The 21,977-nt window shown below is 49.4% G+C and overlaps 1 protein-coding gene across 6 annotated transcripts in view; it reads left to right on the top strand.

The window, feature by feature from the left end:
• CDC27 (cell division cycle 27) overlaps nt 1-21,977 on the top strand; it is a 1,680,535-nt gene that overhangs the window by 522,581 nt on the left and 1,135,977 nt on the right. For all 6 annotated transcript variants that reach the window (XM_085650282.1, XM_085650285.1, XM_085650283.1 and 3 more), the window contains one exon: nt 10,969-11,180. In XM_085650282.1, coding sequence (XP_085506408.1) covers nt 10,969-11,180 — 212 coding nt within the window. The remainder of the gene's footprint in view (nt 1-10,968; nt 11,181-21,977) is intronic.

Below are 21,977 nucleotides of genomic sequence, written 5' to 3'. Positions count from 1 at the left end.
CTGACTCTAATCAGCTTGGATATCGTGAAGTAGCTGAGTACCAAAGTAAGAATTAAGCATGCATTTATCATCAGCACCTTAACATCTTTTCAAGGGCTCCTGTTACTGTTCTGCCTTGATTTTAACATGTGCATTATGAGAAATAATGTTACCAAATCTGCATTTTTGATACTGGTGTTCTGACTGAGACAATTGTATTTTAGAGCGGTGCCTCATGACCTGAGCAGTTGCCAGGTGAGGCGAGGTGCGTACCCGCAACATACCGGGTAAGTACTTTGTCAATCATCATAGAACACAACGTTTTGGTGCTAAGATACATCATTAGTATTGTGCATAAATGGTGAAACTTTCCATATGCTTACTTGATCCTTGAGTGACTTTGTCATTATTACGAATTGGATTCTCTGCAAGTATCTTTTTGTTTGATTGTTTCTAGGTTTCGTTCTGGAATCACTATCTGCCCATTTTCTCCGGGACTTACAGAAGTGGTCAGGTTGTCCCGTTACGAAATTGAATTCTTCTTTTTTGTTTGTTTAATACATTAACACTTCTTTGCAGTAGCTTATCCCATGGTCCTGACGAAAGCCCGGATTCGAATATCCATGGGCTGAAACATGTAGACCTGTTTTCTCACAGCTATTTCGAGCTGTATAAGCACTGTTTTTACCTTGGCATCATGACAGCGCCTCATTAAAATATTTTTGGGTCTTGATTGCCAATCTTAACATCACTTTTCTTTTTTCACATCACTGGCACTGCAAGCATCACCCCCATTGAAATCATATAGGCTTCTCTCATATAAATTATATGGTTATCCACTCTGGGACTTATCTGTAACCACGATTTACGTTTCTCAAGTAATAAGTGGTTTACCGATAGTTCTTGGTTCCCAGATGATGAAGCAAGCCGCTTGTTGTGGCTGATGGGAATCATTGTTTAATTAACTTGTACTATGATGTATTACCTAGAAACTATCAGTTAATCCTTTTTCGTTTTCATTGTCACAGGAGGATCATATTTAATGTGAGACATACAGTTTATTTGGTGTATTATATGTTGATCTGGGGATAAAAACTGTTTAAGTGTATAAATCCATCCCTTAGACCCCCACTCTTTGAGAGATTTGCAATTTTTCTGTAGTTTCATTTAGCAGCATGATGTATTAGATCAGACCCAGTTTGGATTTAGAAGCAGTCATAGCACTGAGACTGCACTTACAACAGCCATGGAGGATATCAGATGTATCCTCGATAATGGAGGATGTGCTGCGCCTTATATTGTTAGATATTTCTGATTGACCGCTTGGCTCATATAGGCATTAGAGAAGCTGTTCTCTCTGTTAAAATCCCTTTTGAGTGACTGTGAACAGACAGTGTCTCTAATAGAGTTTGAATCCAAGTCTTTCTCATTGCCTTGCGGAGTGCCGTATGGGTTCCAATTGAGCCCAACACTATTTAATGTGTATGTTGCGCCCCTTGCGGATCTGATCGGATCATTTGGTTTCTCCCTGGTATCATATGCCAACGGTACCCAGATTGTGGTGTTTTCTAACCCCTCTTGACAACGCTGTACACGGACTCCATGATTGCATGGTGGCCCTAAAAGACTGGATGGACAGAAATGGTCTTAAACTGAATCCTAGCAAGGTCCTCCTTTTCGGCAAGGACACCACCTGCTGGACACCTTCCTGCTGACCACAAAATCTAGGCCCGCTACCATCTCCTGTTAGTCAGAAATCTTGGTGTCTTTATAGACAATTAACTTACCTTTGGTGACCGGGTAAGTGCCACTATCTTGTCTACGTTTTATACACTCAAGGTGATCAAACAGATTCTTTTATATATTTCACCACGTCTGCAAAGAACATTAGTAACCGCATTAATACAGTCAAAATTAGATTACTTCAATGGGCTGTATCTAAACGTGCAGGTGCAGCCCCTTCAGAATACTGCCACTAGCCTTTTGTTCGCAATCCTTAAATTCCAATCAGCTAAATTAGCTCTATGGGTACTTCATTGGTTCCCGGTCAAAGAAAGAGTCCATTTTAAAGCCCTATGTATCACATTTAGGGCTTTGCATGATCTTGGCCCAAATTATCTCAAGGAGAAGCTTAAATTGTACCTCCCAGAGAGGCCTTTCCGTTCGTGTGGCAAGAAACCTTATGATTCTTAGGTTCAAGCGCATCTCTTGGGGCGGCAGAAGTTTCGTGACCAGGACTTCAAAACTTTGGAACTCCATGCCACTGTATATTAAATCACAAACTTGCTTTCTTTTTCTAAGTCATTGAAGACATGGCTCTTCACCTATAATTCAGCGTACACGCTCTGATACTCAGTAGTGCCTTGACTCCTCCTGGCGATTATTTACGCTCTATAAAATATTTTAACATACCATTTGGGACCATGCTTGCAACCTTTGCACCAAGACCCCACTCAACTGCGACCTGCCTGGTGTAACCTAGACTTCTAAAGAACCCCTGCTTTCTGGTGAACAGAACCAACGGTGCCCCAATGTCATCTGGCCTCACCTTCCTCCCCTGGTTGCTGGTTTCACCGGAAAGACCCCCTGGTCCTAGCCTGCAGGTGAAACTGGAACCGACAATCTCCACAGGGTAACTGACTACCCGACACTGTGTGAGCATTCTGCACCCGGCCATCCCATGCCGCTGGTGTTGTCGTTTTGGTGCTGCTTTGGGCCCCTTTGTACTTACCTTAACTCCTGAAGATTGTCCTCCAAGGCTGCTTTATCTCCCTGTGAGCCACCTCAAACCAATGTGCCCAGAGCCCCCATTGACTAGCATTGGCACCCCTGCACTCTGCACCAAGCCGCCCTAGTGCCAATTGTGTTGCACCTGGAGTGCTGAATTGAATCTTGACTTTGCCTTAAATTGCAACAAAGTAACTTAGTGTCTACAAGAGTGTTGCCCTGCTTAATAATGTACTGCAGTACCTAAACCAGGGGTCTCCAACCTTTTCTATAGTGAGAGCTAGTTCTGCTCAAGGAAAGTCTTCCTGAGCTACTAGCAAATTTTATAACTGTAAAATAGTGACTACACTATGACCACCCAAAGCAGGATTTCCAGTAGTTACCACCCAAGTATATCAAGTGCGGTTACCAGCAGAAATGCTGGGAAAAAGTTAACCAATATTAAATGCCTCCCCGTTACTTACGAAGTAACAGTCAAATCTTGACGTGCCCTTTGGCACAAAGGATATAAGCACAGCAGTACGTCTCCCCAGCTCCGCTTGAATGATCATTCCCCAGTTTCTGAAAATGCACATTTTCTATTTAATAACATTTTGCACTGTGGGCAAACAAACTCAAATTTCCAGAACAAAACCCATTTTTGACAACTAAAACTGCCTTTAAAATATCAGTTTTCAATTATTGGGAAATCCGCAATCCCAAAACATCAGCTTGTCCTTTTCATGTACTCCCATGTACAAATGCCTCATATGGACAGACTATTTTGAATTCCCAGATATTACATTCATATTCCATGGATACTCACCATATCACCACGAATGCCTGTATTATGCCAGTAATACCCATCATTATACTGGGGCCACAGTTGTGCCAGGGCTGTTAACCATAAGGATCAGGGATGAGACCATATATCAGTCATGACCATTAATATGTCGGAAATAGGTACATATAGGCCAGTCATGCTCTTAGTATGTCAACGATGGCTGCCAGTATACCATGACTAGACCCACAATATTAAAATAGTCAAGGATGACCAATATTATGCCATTGGCACTATTATGCCAGGAATGGACACAATTAAGCCGGAGATGACACTCTTATGATAGGGGCTAGCATATACATTTGGCGGTTCTTGGTACCAGGCATCGTTTCAGGAAGCAATAGTGTTTATTATGGACACAAACATAAATGTTGATGAATCTCTTAATTTTCTCTGGTCTGGATCATACCCTGTTCTCCTCAGGTCATGGGCTGATCATGCATCCAACTGACATGTTTTCACTCTGACGCCTGCATTTCCACACTTTGGTGGGTCATCACTGATTACTGCTCAGGCTACTGCTGCCATATTTCTTTGATGGTGCACTGTTGCGCCTGATAAAGGAGGGACTACAACAATGGTCAATCTCCTTGTGGCTTAATTGTATTCAGATTGAATACAGGCGGTCATGTATAGGGCCCTATAGGTCGACACAGTGTGTGTTTGAGTGTTAGCATTAGTTACTGCCATAAATGTGGCTGGCTGTCACTCCAAGGGTCCTGAGATGAGCAGTGCTGCCTTCTTTAATAGGAACCTACTCTCTGAATTTGATACTGGCTTTACTTCACCTCAGAGAGCTACTTTGAAGGTACCGGCGAGCAACCAGTAGCTCCCGAGCTACTCGTTGGAGACCCCTGGTGTATACAGAACCAGCTTCCTAGATTGGTGGATCAGCGGTTGGGTCTACGACTTTGCATTTGTTGAACCACTTGGTCGACCCCTGTCACAAGACTACAATCTAAAAATTGCCTTTAATTCCGCTCATTTTTTTAATTGACATTTTTTAAAAATTTGTAAAAGTCTTGCTGAGGCCTTACAAATATTGAAAAGGAGCGTAATTTTATCAGAAGCAGTTTTTTATATTTGTAATTTATTCCATCTTTACATTTTCAACATCAGCCAGAAGTCCCAAAATCTATCCAATACGTTGAATTTGACAAAATTAATCTTCCGGGAGTCTTGCGAATATATGTCCAGTCCAATTTTATTTATTTTCATAATAAACACATTTTTCAATCAGCCCAGCCAATGCGTTTTGTCCCTTTAGGACTTCAACTGGGCTGTGAAATAATAAAAAAAACATGCATTACTCATGTGTATCATGCAATGATACTCAGATGGTGTAGTACAAAATGTGCATAAATAATAACACAGTAAATACATGTTGCTACATACCCCTAAAGACTTCCTACCTAAATACTATATAAATTGCCAATCTGCGGTGTATATTTACAATTGGGATCATTTTTTAGAAAAAAGACCATTCTTTATGTATATAATGATTTCCTTACTCTTGCACCAATAAATATAATCACCTGCCTATTTACAACCTAAAACCATTCAATAAACAAGCATTGAAAATGCAATAGGTCTCGCCTTTGATTAAGTTAAAGCCATTTGCTTTGCTAATGGTATTATATAGCTAAGCAAATGGCTTTAACTTAATAAAAGGCGAGACCTATTGCATTTTTTATGGGTTTTTTTGTTGCAATTTAATGAAAGCTTTCACGAACATGGCAAAAGTTGCAGCATGTGGTTTAAGCACACAATATGTTGCTTTTAGCTTGTAATTGAGGGTGCAAAATAGATGGTGAGATACACAAGATTAGGAAATTAGCCTTCGAGACAGTTGAAAAGGGCTGGAGGGCATGTGTTTAGCCCGACTGTTTATAACCACGTCTGTGTGACTAGAACCGGTATAGAGTGGAGGGAGGAGGGGTGGACCGGGGGGGAATGGTGAGGAAGTGAGCAAGCGAGGGGCAACGAAAATCTGTGTGTTAAGGCCCTACAAATTAACCTGTGCTATAGTGAAAAGTAGTGCTTTAAGGCATGTGTATGGCCTGTGAACAGTATAAAAGGCAAAATTATTTATTAAGGGTGCTGAAGCCTATTGGTAAATAGGTGATGCTACCCTGCGAAATAATGCTATGTTGAAAGATTATTGTGGTAGCACTGTGGCTAGACGCAAAAACTGAGCGTGTGCTATGTATATAAATGTATTGTTTTTTTGGGTAGCGGCTTGAAACCCATACAGCGTTTGTTAATAGCTACGTTGGCCTTTGACGAGCACCAGCACCCAATGGAGGGCGGAGGGACCGGATTGGGGGGGGAAGGAGGGAGTGAACAGGTGAATATAAGTCCATGTACGAAGGCTTTAAAAATGTACGTGTACGGTAGTACAAAAAGTGCTTTAGGGCATGTGTCTGGCCCGTGTAAAGTACGTAAGGCAAAATTATTTATAATGGGCAAAATGAAAGTTGCAGAAGCGTATTAGCAAATGGGTAGTAAGCTACCCCATGGGGTAATGCTCCGTTAGAAGAATATTATTGTAACACTGCCGGTGCAGTGCCAAGTGCTGGAAGGCATGTGTGCGGGCCGTGGAAAGTATGTAGGGTAAAAGTTTTTTGCTAAGGGCAAAATTAAAGCACAAAAGCCAATTAAAAAATTGTAGGACGCTACCCAGTGAGGTAATGTTGTGATAGATTATCAAGTTAGCACTGCGGCTAGGCTTATGGTGGGTACTTGTGCAGTAACAGAACGCGCACTATATAAAGTAATTTATTGATTGGCAGGGGCTTGAAACCCGCAGAGTGTGTATAGCGACGCCTGGCTGTGAATAGCACCAGCACACAACGTAGAGTGGAAGGGCTGGGCCAGGGAAGGGAGGAAGCGAGCTAGGGGCAAATGGGTGTACATGTAGTAAGGTGCTACAAATTAGCCTGCAACACAATAAACAATCCCCCAGGACGGGTAACATCCCACTTAGGGCTCCTCAGCCAGGTATAGCTGTTTCCAGTGACGACATGTGCATGAGGCCCACGTCAGAGCATACCTGACCCACCTAGGCGGGACTGATTAGCATATACCTAGGTCCAATCTGAGGTGACCTAGTGTGCAAAACATTGGTGGACTGGGATGCGACCTGAGTGATTACCTGGGCTGAGATTAATTCAACATTCCATCCATTATGTGTTTGTTTACTTCGCGGTCCTACGAATAAGGCAGCAATCAGAGTTTCCATACCCAGCCTAGATGCAACTTACAATTTTTTGGGAAAAACATATTTTTTTGCCTTGTGAGGTGAGTCAAAGATTGGCTTCGTAGTTCAGAAGGTACCGATTGGTCCCTGTTTTCCAGCATTGAGATACATAACCACTCTGCCAGGAATGCTGGCTCATCGCAAATGACGTTACAACAAACAAATGATGGACGGAATGCTGACAATGCAGACATTCTCCTCCAGTCAAGAGATCTGGGTTAAATCCATCGTTCTTTTGCCCACTACGCCACTCCAGTTCAGACATGGCCATATGCAAATCAGTCTTGACCCTGTGCCTCATGGGAACAGTCCAGCCCGAACTGCCAAGCCATGTCTTCCCTGGACCGGAATCAAGCATCCTAGGACCGGTTTCTGGCTATCAGCCAGGATAGCTTGACAGCTTGTCAGCATTCCGTCCATTTGTTTGTTGTAACGCTTTCCGCCCTAAGTGGGATGGGTATTCCCAGACGTGGGACCTGTGCTCACTACGCCACTGGAGTCAAGCTATCCTGGCTGATGACGGCTGATAGCCAGAAACCGGTCCTAGGATGATTGATTCCGGTCCAGGGAAGACATGGCTTGGCAGTTCGGGCTGGACTGTTCCCATGAGGCACAGGGTCAAGACTGATTTGCATATGGCCATGTCTGAACTGGGGTGGTGTAGTGGGCAAAAGAACGATGGATTTAACCCAGATCTCTTGACTGGGGGAGAATGTATGCATTGTCAGCATTCCGTCCATTTGTTTGTTGTAACGCTCATCGCAAATGACGTCCCTTCCAGGAAAGGAACTAGAAACGACCCTGAGCGGTTTCCTCTTTTAATTGTTTCGGTGGAGCAGCAGTCAGTCTGACCTCATGTTTACAGCCCGGCGGTGACGTCAGTACAGCAGGGACGTCATTCCCTTGTCATAGGTGAGTACTGAAGACACCCGCAGACTGTAGTAATGAAACTGGAGCCAGCTCACACAGAGGGTGCAGGCCTATATTACACACCCATCTGTACATTATATGGTCACTGACCCCCACCGCGATGCATACTGGGAAACCTGGGTGCCAGGCCCTTCGGGCCCGCTTCCTCCAACAATCATGTGCTTTTTGTATGGCACCGCCCCCCACCAGTGTAAAGGATGTTCACACACAGGGGCCGCCTCGGTACCTGTCAATCATCCCCATGACATAAAGGACGGAGCTATTTATAGCGCTGATGGTGGGCAGGAGGGGGCGGCGGGGGCCTGGCTGAACACAGGAAGATAATTGCTGTGCCCACCGAGAAGACCACGAAGCCCTGCCAATTAGCGTCTCCCTCTGCGAGAAGGTTATTACAGGAGCTGCACACGTGCTGCCGCCCCCAGCTCCCCGAAGTCCCCTCACGACCCACAGGCATGGAGAGCTGTGAAGCCTTTCAGCTCACTGGGGCACACGGCACACTATACTACAGAGCACATCAAGCAGCTAAAGTACACAAGCGCTCGGCATGACGTATTTGCTCGGCTTTTTCTGCCGGCCTCGCCTGCTAAAATGTTTCTTGTCTTTGTAGGGCCATGTGTTAGAAGCACATGGCCCCATAAAGATAACAAACCTTTTGCGACCAACGTAATTCAGGCGAGCCCGTCCAAGTGGGACGGCTCAAAAAGCTGAGCAAATACGTCATGCACAGCTCTGTTCCAATGGCTGGCCACTGTTTACCATAAACGGTGACGCCAGCCAATGGAACAGAGGGGCGGGGCTAAAAGCCCCTTACAAAAAAACCCCGTTAACATTAAATCTCGCCAGTGAGACCTCGCATGCGCGCAGCCTACGCCAGGCGAGACCTAAAAAGGACATGACATTCTACTAAGTCACTTTCGGCATGTTATCCATGACCGTTTCTAAGCAGCATAATCCGAAATTATCCAAAATCTCATAATTACACTACTTATCCATCTAGCATGTGTCCAAATTGCTCTCACTAGGGTTTTCCATATAATGGTTTATTGGCGTTAAGTGGAGCTTCAGCTTCAATTTCGTTATTTATTTTTCTCCTGGGTACTATAGTACCCCCTATTTCATCTAGAATTTAAGAGAATGACAATTCAGCTCAAAGAAAAACTTTTCTCTAAAATGTCATCGTATTAAATAATCCTAGTGACAGTACAATATTGGAATTCTCAAGTAGTGCCCATCCCCCCCCTTTCTAATTGGGGACTGTATTTAAAAAGGACCTGTTTTAATATGTTACTATCCTCCAAACAAAATACTGTCCTAAAAAGACTAAAAAAGAATATTTTTATCTTCTTAGTGTGACCTAATTCGTCTGTTACTCCTACTTCCCACCACGGGGCTATTGACCTTGCTCCTTCGTATCCTACAGCCGAATGCCACAGGAAAAGCGCTTCTAACCTGTGTTATCTGGTTAGGAAGATTTTAAAGCAACAAGTAACCAGTCCATTATCTGCTTTCATTATAATACCTCTCCTCCCCTTAATATGAATCCATTTGGCCAATCTCATCTCCTTGCATGATTCTGACTCCTCCATTCCGGTCTGTCTGGCTTATCTTTCCAAACTCTACGTGTTAAACAATATATGATAAACTAAGATCGCTCTTTAACTCTCTTATAGCTTAAAAACATGAAGTTAAGCGGTTCTACCCATTAAGAGGTTTCTCATATCCTAAACCTGCTCCTTTCCTTTAAAAATAATCAATTCAGTTTCCTCTCTGGTTCGTCAACTATCTGCCAATCGGATATGAATGTAGCAAAAGAACTGTTTTGCATCTCTTGCTATTCTTTGGAAATGAGTTTCCTCAGATGTTAGCCAATCAAAACAGCGGTCAAGCAAAGTCAAACTTTATTGCTGACAGCAATTACCTCACGGTCCGCCACTCTGGCATAGATGAGGCAAAAAAATGTTATACATGTGCATCTGTTTACCGGCAATGAGACTATTCCTATCTGGTCCATCCAGTGTTAGCCAATCACGATGCGATACAGCAAATTCAAGAACTGTCAAACTAACTGTGTCCCCTCGTTACACTTCAAGAGAATTACCGAAATGGTTGGGGCCTGGACTCCACAGCGATGCCTGCAGTGTTAATTCGAAGGCTCCCCCCAACCGCAACTGGCTCCAGTAAGAGAAACCAGACGTCAAAGGACACCCCTGCACCCAAAGCCCCTGGGCCTTGGAGAGCTTGACAGACTGTGTCCCTGCGACTCACAGCATCCCAACTTACGTCTACAGTCGCTTGTGCTCTTTGTGCAGCTTCTGATTCGATGACTGTAGCTTATTTCCAAAGCAGAGTTCCTCCATTTACTTGCATTGGACGCTCAACCGTGCTTGCACCCTGCACCTGGCCACCCCTTTGCCGCTGGTGGTTTGTTTGGTGCTGCCTTATGTCCCCCTATGTGCTTGCCTAAACCTCCAAAGCTTGAACCTAGCAGCCACTTTACTTGCCTGCAAGCAGTGTGTCTATGAGTACCCTCAGTCTCTGTTCAACATTGGGCCATAACACCAGGTTTGACCTCTGCACACGGATGCCCCGTGCCGCTGGTGGTGCAGTGTTTGTGGTTAACTGAACCTTGCCCTCTGCTGACCTCCAACACTGAAGACTGGAACTGTAAGTTGGGTACTTGTGTGCAAAACCGCATTGTTTTCCTCCCATAGGTTAACATTGCAAAGATAGAAAATTGCAGTGTCCACTTTTGAAACTGAAACCTTTTTATTTAAAAACATACTTGCTTGTGTGAAAGTTGTGTGGTCTTAGTAAATATATCAAAGTACTATTTATATAAATTGGTCTTTGATCGAGTGTCTCATTTATTGCCACTGTGTACAACTAATACATTAACACAGCCCTCTTCTAAGCCTAACTGCTCGCCCACACTAAAATAAAAAGGAGCATTGGTGTCCTCTATTTAGCCTGTGTACAACCTCTTGAGACCCACTGGACTCACTACACACTATAAAACTTTGTGGTATGGTATATGATGAGCCAGCCTCTCACAGATGGCCTCTAACATTCATTCAGCAGGAGAGTGAAGTAAAGTTAGTCAAAAAAAGGTAACTACAGTGTTGCAGAGCTGTAGCTCTGCACATTAGGCAAAAACAGGTAGTGATATTTTATGCTCACGTTTGTATTCAAATTGTTACGGCAGTACTGTAAACTGTATGATGCACATGGAATAATTGTCCAATGTTAATTTCAGGAATTAAACCGGCTGAACTTGGAGTCCTCCAATGCCAAGTATTCTCTAAACACGGATTCTTCAGTGTCATACATTGACTCAGCTGTGATATCTCCAGATGCTATTCCTCTTGTATCTGGAACATCTATCCTTACAAAACAGGTTCAAAATAAACCAAAAAGTGGCCGGAATTTACTTGGAGGAACTGCCACGCTTAGTCCGTTGACACCTAGGTAAGAAATTGTACACTGAAAATTGTAGTAATTGCTAATATCTGACTTCCGTTGTATTGGACTTTGGTTCGCTGGAGGAATATTAGGGTTGTCTGGAGGAATATTAGCCTGTTGGATTTTATTCCCTACTTAATACATACATGTATAAAAGTACTCACTCACAATCTCTCTCGCGCACTTTTACCTACCTTCATAGTTTTTGACCCTTACAGATGAGTAACTCAGGTTTGTAGCATGTTGCTGTAGATGTAAATGCTCTGGATACTCCTGCCATCTAGTGTTGGACTCAAACTTTTTCAAGGTTTTTTTTTTTGTGTGAAGAAGTCTCTCAAGGAATAATGACTTCCTTTAGCTGGCAATGCGGATGGGCATCAACTCAATTATTTTTTTCCCCCACTGTCTGGTTCAGACATACAGATTAGGCTCCTTGTTCAGCACTGGTAACACTTTCATTTGGGCCCTCTTGGTTGCTCTTCAAATCTGGTAGCACTGGTAAACATTACACATTAAGTCAGTTCTGTTTTGTCCACATAGCAGTACACTGGAGACCAACCTTCTTCGATGCCTCACCGTAGGGGTCTCGGTACGTCTACGGGGCATTACCCCGCAAGATTCATCACTGAGAATGCTTAGTGGAAAAGGACACCCTTTCAAAACTGTCTTCATGCCTCTTAAAATTTTCATGGCCCCACCACCATCATCTCTGCCTCTACGCGGCAGCACATGCCTTGCCTTTCGATCCAAAAAGACACTTCGGTACAGACATGAGTGAAGGTGCACCCATCAGAGGATGCAGAGACAGGAGTTGGAAGATACCCCTGTTATCTTTGGGAAGCATTGTGTCGAGGCAGAGGAGGAAGTAGAAGCCGGACATTGAGGAGGACAGCTTGTCCAGTTGTCTTCGAGCCTGTAGACTGTATTCTTCTCTGAGTCCAAAGATAATCAGCAACAAGACACAAGTGCCATACTGACACGATCAAAATCTTTGACAGTGTTTACCTTGCCTACCGAAACTCTGAGGTGTCAATCAGTCCCCTCGAGAGACTACAACAGGCTCGACCTTCTGTGAGAAAGTGCCATCTTTCTTGCATGGTATGCCCCCACTTTTTGCTGAATTGCTGAATGTACTTTGACTGAGTGTGCCCTGGACTCCTGCCAATCAGGTGCCCAGGGCCTATGTTCCTTCCCTAAAACAAACCAAACCCCAATTGGCAAACCCTGGCCACATGTCAGGCCCTAGTAAATGGTACCCTAAGTACCCAGGGCTTTGTGACCAAGGGAGACCTCTAAGAGCTGCAGCACACCTTCGGCCACCCTTAGAGGCCCTGTACCCTTACACACACACACACTGCCTTTGCAGGCTGAGTGTTTGGGTGCAAAACCAAAGCAAAGTCGACATGGCACACATCCCTGTGTGCCATGCCCATCACCTACACTGCCATGGATTACATCAGTCACCCCTCTAGCTGGGTGCTTTATGCCAATGGTGTGGGCATAGGAGCAGGAGCCCTGTGCCCCTACAGTGCCCAGGTCAATTCCTGAGCCCTGTAAGTGCAGTGCTGCCATTTAAGAGTACATGGTGCTGAGAGCTCGTCAAACACGAGCTCCACAGCACCATAATGGCAACACTAAAGACTGGGAAGTTTGGTATCAAACTTCTCAGCACATTAAACCCACACTGATGCCAGTGTGGGATTTAATGTACCCAGCACCCCAGAGGGCATCTTAGAGGTGCCCCCTGTAACCTAACCTACTAATCCACGTCTGCTCTGAGGCTGCCTAGGCTGCCACCCAGCAGACATGTTGCTGGACCCCTGGGTAGGAGAGCCCCTGCTCTCATGGTCCTGCAACAATGCACATCCTGGGCGAGGTGCTAAATCTCCTCCCCCAGGATGGGCAGGGGGAAGCTTCAAAGGCATACCGCCTCTGTGAGCTTCCCCAGGCCCCTGCAACCCCCCACTCTGGCGGGAAGCTTTGGCCGGAAACCCCAAATAAGGACAGGGGATGTGCCAGCCTGCCAAACCAACCCCTCAGGTGGGGGAGGCGAGGTGAAGCACATCTCCGGGCTCTCGCCATCTTGAAGATGGGGAGCCCTACCCTATCAGGACTAGGCTACTGCCCCCCCTCCCACAGGAGAGAGGCAGGATAGGGGGTGTACCCACCCCTGGACGGGGACCCATTGGTCCCTGTCCTTCACCTACCTGTAACGCCCCTAAATCTAGTATTTAGGGGCACCCTGAACCTTCCTTCCCCAGATTCCAGATTCCGAAATTACAAGAAGAGCGAGAAGAAAAGAAGACCTGCCCTACAGCTGCGAAGGAGAGGGAGACACCAACTGCTTTGGCCCCAGCCCTACCTGTCGACCTCGAACCTGCTCCTGCTCAATACCTGGCATCTCTTGTGGCCAGCAACCTCAAACCCCGGAGGACCTGGCTACCTTTGAACTCTGATTCCCTGGGACTCCCATGAGTAGAGGCTCTACTCAGAACCTACCTTTCACCCCTGGCAGCAGCCCGGAACCGCGATCCCAGCCCACTCTGCACCAGCCATGCCTGGCCGGTGCCGGAGTGAACTAAACCCACGAGGACGACCCCACGGCGACTGTGACCCCGAGTCCGGCACCCAAGGACCCCCCTCGACAATCCTGAAGAAGCCTGCAGCCTCAGAAGTGTGCCACCCCAACCGCGATCAACAGAGGGTAAGATTTTCTGACACCAAAAGGCACCCCTGCACCCGGCGCCCCACGGCCCTCTGTGTCTAATCCCGGGGTACCTACCTATCCTCCAACTACCCAACTTACCTCTCGAAGTGGTGGTGGCACCTGAAGAGTCCTCGTCCCAGAGCCTGCAGTCTTTTTCCAAACCGGAGATTTCCCATTAAAATCCATTGAGCGCCCGAAGGCTCAAAAGCCCTCTGCACCCAGCCGCCCGAGTGGCCCTGGCAGTGAAAACTCTACACCTACCTACTGCCCCACTTGCCCTTAGTAAGTGACCAGGAGCCCAGCTCCCACAGCCGCGTGGCTTGCCAGACAGCAGCCACCAAACAAGGCCCCCCTATCCCTCATAGGATAACATTGGGCCTAACTCTCTCTGCACCCGGCCGCCCTAGAGTCGCTGAGGGTGAACTAACTGTACCTACCTGACCCTGGGAGACCCCGGAGTCTGTGCCCAGAACCTCAACTCTGCCAGTCGAGTACTTACCCTTAAACCGCAAACTCTATTTTCCTCATAGGCTAACATTGACTGGCTTTTTCCTGAAATTTCTTTTAAGTGTGGACTTTTCAAATCTTCATATATTCACCAAAAATCAGCCGAGTGACAAACTAATTTACTCACCTGCTCTTAGGTGAGCTCCCAGGGCTGGATCTTGGTGCCCACCACTGACTCTGAAAAGTACCCACAACTATACTTACCTTTAACTCGTTTTCCTTCTATAGGAAACCATTGACTGTTTTTCTGTAAAATTTCTTCTAAGTGTTGATTTCTGCAATCTTTAAATATTCTTCAAAAATCGTATAATAACTGAAAACGTAATTACTTACCTGTTTTGGATAAAGGTCCCAGTACTGAGTCTAGGCACCCAGTACTGTATTACAAAAGTAACGAGAACATACGGGAATCATTGATTGTTTGCTCTGAAATATTTTCTAAGTGTCAACTTTTAAAATAGATAAATATTAGTTAAAAATCATTACAGTACCAAAGTCGACTTTCATCACCTGATTCTGAGAACTGACCCAGGACTGAATCTAGGATCCAGTCCTGGAATTACAAAAGTAATCTAAAAAGTAATCTGTTGCATATAACTTGAATTTATCATTGAGCTCAATGTATTGTTGTGTTTAGAAATAGTTGCCTACTGCAACTACTTGTAAGTGTTTACTAAAAAGTCTATTGCATATACAAAAGTATTTTTATGAAACATCTCCTGTCGAGAGAGTATATTTTAATTCCAAGTGTTGGTTCTAAAATAAAACAAGCATATATATTTTATATATAAACCATTGGCCTAGAGTTCAGTTATTGAGTGTGTGAGACCATTTGCTGATTGAGTTTGTGCAACAAATGCTTTACACTGTCCTCTGATACTGCCTTACTGCTCGACCAGGCTACCACTTTGGAGAGTAAGGTTATATCTAACTTTAACCTCTGTTAAACCCTTGGTCTGTGGACTCTGTACACCCTGTACCTATTAAGGAACGGTATATACAGAGCCACTTTCTCACACCTTCTCACCAAAAACAAAGGCCACATCAGTCACCCATATCCAAAGCAACTCCATCTACCGGTTTGGGACTTGAGGTCCTAGAATTTAGTTGTTGTAATAACTTTATTTCGGTCAACAGACCATAAAAAGTGCATATAAACTATATCAACATGAAAATTAAAACAATAAATGGTCATAAATATTTAAGAACAGGTTAAACTAAGTTATCACAATGCATAATATTAAAAAACAATAGAGACAACAATTTAGGTTAAAAAATTTCGCCTCCTACGCCACATGTAAAACAAATAACGAGAAACCGCAAACAATAGGAGGATGAGTGTCGTAGGTCAATATCCTACAAGCTTGTGTGAAGTGCAAAAGTCCCAAGTTCTTACAGATAGGGGTCAGCCAGCGTTTTCTAATTGCAGAATACGCAGAGCAAAAGAACAGTACATGGGGCATATTCTCAATTTTGTAAGTGCATGCGGGGCAAGCTTCAATATTGGGTTTAAACCATTTGGAAGTAAGGGACCTTATGGGAAGAGTACTGTGCCTTAGCTGAATATACAGCTTTCGGGCTGCTGGGGGTTCAATTAGATCCATGAATTCCTCAACCTTGGGTTCTGATTTTACTAGAAGGAACTCAGATGTCAGCCTACCCAGTGATGCAGAGCTCATTAGTGTTAGGTAGTTTAACATACGTATCTGAGAGAGGAGTATATTCTTAGATATCCCGGGGCAACAGGTCTCGGGGGTATCCCATAAACCGGAGGAGCCTAGCCGGGTGCTAACTGTACTAATGTACTGAAGCCATGGAATAGTTTTATATTTAAGAATAGGCCAAATCTCAGAGAATTCTGCTCTGTAATCAGCCAGTTCAGGGACGGACCACAACCTCTTCCAATACATAATTGGTCTAGCACTTATGATCTCCTCTATAGGAAGCAAGCCAAGATCAAATCTAAGAGGGATCAATGGCGTACTAGACGGTAACCCGACTAAGTTTCTAACAAAAGACTGCTCCGCCTTTTTGAGATCCGTAATGTGCTTGTGCCCCCAAAGTTCAGCCCCATAAATTGCTGCCATTCTTGCTTGATGGCAATATATTTTGAGTGCGGGGGAGACAGGCCTAAAAGTAGATTAGTTAAGAACTTTACTTAAACCCCCTGCTAACTGAGATAGCTTAAGCGTGGATTTGGCGATCTGCTTGTTCCAGTCAAAATTCTCAGTTCGTGACACCCAAATAAATAAATGTTCTGTAGTAGGGGATCTCTGTGTATAGTCATAATCTATGAATAGTCCCGCCCATGTGCGGGGACCCCGGAGCAATCAAAATATCTCTTAAGCTGTCCTGCATTTGCAAACCTGCAAAGACACTTAAGAGACAGACAAAATAATACAGCCTAATAACAATATGGCTGCACTGGCCAGCACTTCATCTGAAGTGAACACAAAAGCCAAAATAAAGTTTAAATGTCATTTTTATTCACATCTGACATGTTCCTTTATTGTATCACACTCCCTTCACCAAAATCCCTTTAAACAATAGAGAAGAAGGGGTGGACAGACAAGCCCTATAGGCTCATTATGTGTCTGCTAAAAGGATACCGTGCCTTTAAGGAACTCTCCAGAGACCCCCGGTATCCCAGGATGCACAGCCAAAGCAAGTTACTTCCAGTTCTTTTTTCCGGCTCCTGCTAGCAGGACCCAGGAGCATTGACCTCTACCCTTTTGGGTGGTTTTTGTGACTAAATTGTTTTTTTTTCTTGATAAAAGTTTGTTCATTCGACGTCTTGAGCCTTTCTCTGCTGCTTGGTGCAGTTTGGACTCTCTTTTCAGCATGGCTTTATTTGATAAATGCCCTGAGTGTGGGAGGAAAATGGCCTAGACGGACCCACATGATGTCTGTATTCTCTGCTTATCATCCTCACATGTCCCTGCTACATGTGACATCTGCAAGACCTTCTCCAAGAGGACCCTGAGACAGAGAGAAGATTCGCCTTCAGGGACAGGAGAAGCAGAGAACAGGTGGGACTTCGGGGCATGGAAGATCTCATTCCCCTTCCTCTGCCCATGCTTCAGCCACTGGAGGGACCTCCGGGCAGAAAAAGGAGCAGGAACGACACCTACCGGCTGGTAGATCGCGTTCAACGTCGAAGGCGACGATGTCTACGGCGAGAGGTAAAGCACCGGTGTGTTCGCCGTCGATCCAGGGCTCTGGATCTCGGCGTTCTTGATGTTCGACGTCGAGAGAGGGGCCGGCGGACCTAGGACTAGGTCGCCGTCTATTTCACAGTCGACGTCGACACACCATCGACGTCATACCGAGCCCCACAGACAGCGCAGCTCGCCGTCGAGGCGAACCCGCTCGTCTCCTTCGCAGTCAGCTCATGGATCGGCGCCGACGACACCGGCGAATGCCGTCGAGACGAAGGAGATCGCCGTCGAGACGAAGGAGATCGCCGCCGTCGAGGCACAGATCGCCGCCGTCGAGGCACAGATCGCCGCCGTCGAGGCACAGATCGCCGCCGTCGAGGCACAGATCGCCGCCGTCGAGGCACAGATCGCCGCCGTCGAGGCACAGATCGCCGCCGTCGAGGCACAGATCGCCGCCGACGTCGAGAGGCTCTCCGTCGACCCGCCGTTCGCCGTCGAGGGGCCACCGTTCGACGTCGAGGGGACGCCGTTTGCGGTCAAAGGCGAGGAGAAGCCGTACGAGGTCGACGCTCAGTTCAACGTCGAGGACATCTGGTAACACTTCGGTGACTACGATATCCAGTCGTGGATCTAGGAGGAGAGGGCGCTCCCCCTCGTTTACTTCAGCACGGGATAGGCCCGCCAAGAAGAGAAGGGTGGACGGAAGTCCGGACAGTGCTAGTCCGGGTTCTCCTGCAAGGAGTGATGGAGCTCCGCAGCCTCTCCCTCAGCCGCTGCCTCAGAAGCCTCCTCCTCCTCCTGTGCCACAGCTCCCGCCTCCTCCTCCTCCTCCTCCTCCTCCTGTGCCACAGCTCCCGCCGTCTCCTCCTCCTCCTCCGGTGCCACAGCTCCCGCCGTCTCCTCCTCCTCCTCCGGTGCCACAGCTCCCGCCGTCTCCTCCTCCTCCTCCGGTGCCACAGCTCCCGCCGTCTCCTCCTCCTCCTCCGGTGCCACAGCTCCCGCCGTCTCCTCCTCCTCCTCCGGTGCCACAGCTCCCGCCGTCTCCTCCTCCGGTGCCACAGCTCCCGCCGTCTCCTCCTCCTCCTCCGGTGCCACAGCTCCCGCCGTCTCCTCCTCCTCCGGTGCCACAGCTCCCGCCGTCTCCTCCTCCGGTGCCACAGCTCCCGCCGTCTCCTCCTCCTCCGGTGCCACAGCTCCCGCCGTCTCCTCCTCCTCCTCCTCCTCCTCCTCCTCCGGTGCCACAGCTCCCGCCGTCTCCTCCTCCTCCGGTGCCACAGCTCCCGCCGTCTCCTCCTCCTCCGGTGCCACAGCTCCCTCCTCCTCCTCCTCCTCCGGTGCCACAGCTCCCGCCGTCTCCTCCTCCTACTCCTCCTCCGGTGCCACAGCTCCCGCCGTCTCCTCCTCCTCCTCCTCCTCCTCCGGTGCCACAGCTCCCGCCGTCTCCTCCTCCTCCTCCTCCTCCTCCGGTGCCACAGCTCCCGCCGTCTCCTCCTCCTCCTCCTCCTCCTCCGGTGCCACAGCTCCCGCCGTCTCCTCCTCCTCCTCCGGTGCCACAGCTCCCTCCTCCTCCTCCTCCTCCTCCTCTGGTGCCACAGCTCCCTCCGTCTCCTCCTCCTCCTCCGGTGCCACAGCTCCTGCCGTCTCCTCCTCCTCCTCCGGTGCCACAGCTCCTGCCGTCTCCTCCTCCTCCTCCTCCGGTGCCACAGCTCCCGCCATCTCCTCCTCCTCCTCCGGTGCCACAGCTCCCGCCATCTCCTCCTCCTCCTCCTCCGGTGCCACAGCTCCCGCCGTCTCCTCCTCCTCCTCCGGTGCCACAGCTCCCGCCGTCTCCTCCTCCTCCGGTGCCACAGCTCCCGCCGTCTCCTCCTCCTCCGGTGCCACAGCTCCCGCCGTCTCCTCCTCCTCCGCCACAGCTCCCGCCGTCTCCTCCTCCTCCTCCTCCGCCACAGCTCCCGCCGTCTCCTCCTCCTCCTCCTCCTCCTCCGCCACAGCTCCCGCCGTCTCCTCCTCCGCCACAGCTCCCGCCGTCTCCTCCTCCTCCTCCGGTGCCACAGCTCCCGCCGTCTCCTCCTCCTCCTCCTCCGGTGCCACAGCTCCCGCCGTCTCCTCCTCCTCCTCCTCCGGTGCCACAGCTCCCGCCGTCTCCTCCTCCTCCTTCTCCTCCTCCGGTGCCACAGCTCCCGCCGTCTCCTCCTCCTCCTCCGGTGCCACAGCTCCCGCCGTCTCCTCCTCCTCCTCCTCCGGTGCCACAGCTCCCGCCGTCTCCTCCTCCTCCGGTGCCACAGCTCCCGCCGTCTCCTCCTCCTCCGGTGCCACAGCTCCCGCCGTCTCCTCCTCCTCCTCCTCCTTCGGTGCCACAGCTCCCGCAGTCTCCTCCTCCTCCTCCTCCTCCGGTGCCACAGCTCCCGCCGTCTCCTCCTCCTCCGGTGCCACAGCTCCCGCCGTCTCCTCCTCCTCCTCCTCCTCCTCCTCCTCCTCCGCCACAGCTCCCGCCGTCTCCTCCTCCGGTGCCACAGCTCCCGCCGTCTCCTCCTCCTCCTCCTCCTCCGGTGCCACAGCTCCCGCCGACTCCTCCTCCGGTACCACAGCTCCCGCCGTCTCCGTCTCCTCCTCCTCCTCCTCCTCCGGTGCCACAGCTCCCGCCGTCTCCTCCTCCTCCTCCTCCTCCTCCTCCTCCGGTGCCACAGCTCCCGCCGTCTTCCCCTCCTCCTCCTCCTCTGTTGCCACAGCTCCTGCCGCCTCCTCCTCCTCCTCCTCCTCCTCCTGTGCCACAGCTCCCGCCGTCTCCTCCTCCTCCTCCTCCTCCTGTGCCACAGCTCCCGCCGTCTCCTCCTCCTCCTCCGGTGCCACAGCTCCCGCCGTCTCCTCCTCCTCCGGTGCCACAGCTCCCGCCGTCTCCTCCTCCTCCTCCTCCTCCTCCTCCTCCGGTGCCACAGCTCCCGCCGTCTCCTCCTCCTGTGCCACAGCTCCCGCCGTCTCCTCCTCCTCCGCCACAGCTCCCGCCGTCTCCTCCTCCTCCGGTGCCACAGCTCCCGCCGTCGTCTCCTCCTCCTCCGGTGCCACAGCTCCCGCCGTCTCCTCCTCCTCCGGTGCCACAGCTCCCGCCGTCTCCTCCTCCTCCTCCGGTACCACAGCTCCCGCCGTCTCCTCCTCCTCCTCCTCCGGTGCCACAGCTCCCGCCGTCTCCTCCTCCTCCTCCTCCGGTGCCACAGCTCCCGCCTTCTCCTCCTCCTCCTCCGGTGCCACAGCTCCCGCCTTCTCCTCCTCCTCCTCCTCCTCCTCCGGTGCCACAGCTCCCGCCGTCTCCTCCTCCTCCTCCGGTGCCACAGCTCCCGCCGTCTCCTCCTCCTCCGGTGCCACAGCTCCCGCCGTCTCCTCCTCCTCCTCCGGTGCCACAGCTCCCGCCGTCTCCTCCTCCTCCTCCGGTGCCACAGCTCCCGCCGTCTCCTCCTCCTCCGGTGCCACAGCTCCCGCCGTCTCCTCCTCCTCCGGTGCCACAGCTCCCGACGTCGTCTCCTCCGGTGCCACAGCTCCCGCCGTCTCCTCCTCCTCCTCCTCCGGTGCCACAGCTCCCGCCGTCTCCTCCTCCTCCTCCTCCGGTGCCACAGCTCCCGCCGTCTCCTCCTCCTCCTCCGGTGCCACAGCTCCCGCCGTCTTCTCCTCCTCCTCCGGTGCCACAGCTCCCGCCGTCTCCTCGGCTACCGGTGATTCCTAAGGCCCCACGCAGACTGAGATCACGCTCTCGATCTCGCCGGAGGTCACGGAGCAGACACAGATCGTCCACTCACACAAGGCATGGACGACGGAGATATAGATCTCGTTCCAGAGGCACGAGGTATACGGACTCTTCTGGCAATGGACGGCTTTCCCCCTCGTTGTCGGAAACACCGCCTACTAGAATCTCGCCGGTGGATGATATTGCCACTTTCCAGGATGTACTGATGAGGGGGGCGGCGAAATTGGGAATCTCAGTGGCAGTACCGGTTCCCACTACCTCTGTGATATTTGAGACCTTGCACAAGGCTTACCTGTCACGCCCCCTCCTTCCTTTGGTTCCAGGTTTGGAGGAACCAGCCATGGAGGTCTTCTTGACACCAGCCGTGGTGAAGTCTGCTCCCTCATGGTTGCAGAAAAAGTACAGGGCCCCTGATTCGGACCCGGCGTTACTCAGGGTGGACCCTCCCCCAGACTCTGTCATTGTGGTTGCGGCTCGGAAACAACACTCCACGACGCCCTCTTCCACGGCTCCTCCGGATAAGGAGAGTCGCAAGATGGACTCCTTGGGGAGGAGAATGTGCTCTACGTCGGCCACAACTATGAAGGCTGCTAGCGCCTCCGCTCTGCTGATGAAATGGCCCGCATGAAGGCCAAAGCAGAAACCCTGAAGGCCGTGGGGTTGGAAAAACCCAAGGAACAGAAGAGATCATTCTG

The sequence above is a fragment of the Triturus cristatus genome, chromosome 1_1 (genome assembly GCF_964204655.1).
Source record: "Triturus cristatus chromosome 1_1, aTriCri1.1, whole genome shotgun sequence".
NCBI classification, from domain to species: Eukaryota; Metazoa; Chordata; class Amphibia; order Caudata; family Salamandridae; genus Triturus; species Triturus cristatus.
Note: the sequence above shows the minus strand (reverse complement) of the source record. Positions and strands in the feature narration are given on the sequence as shown.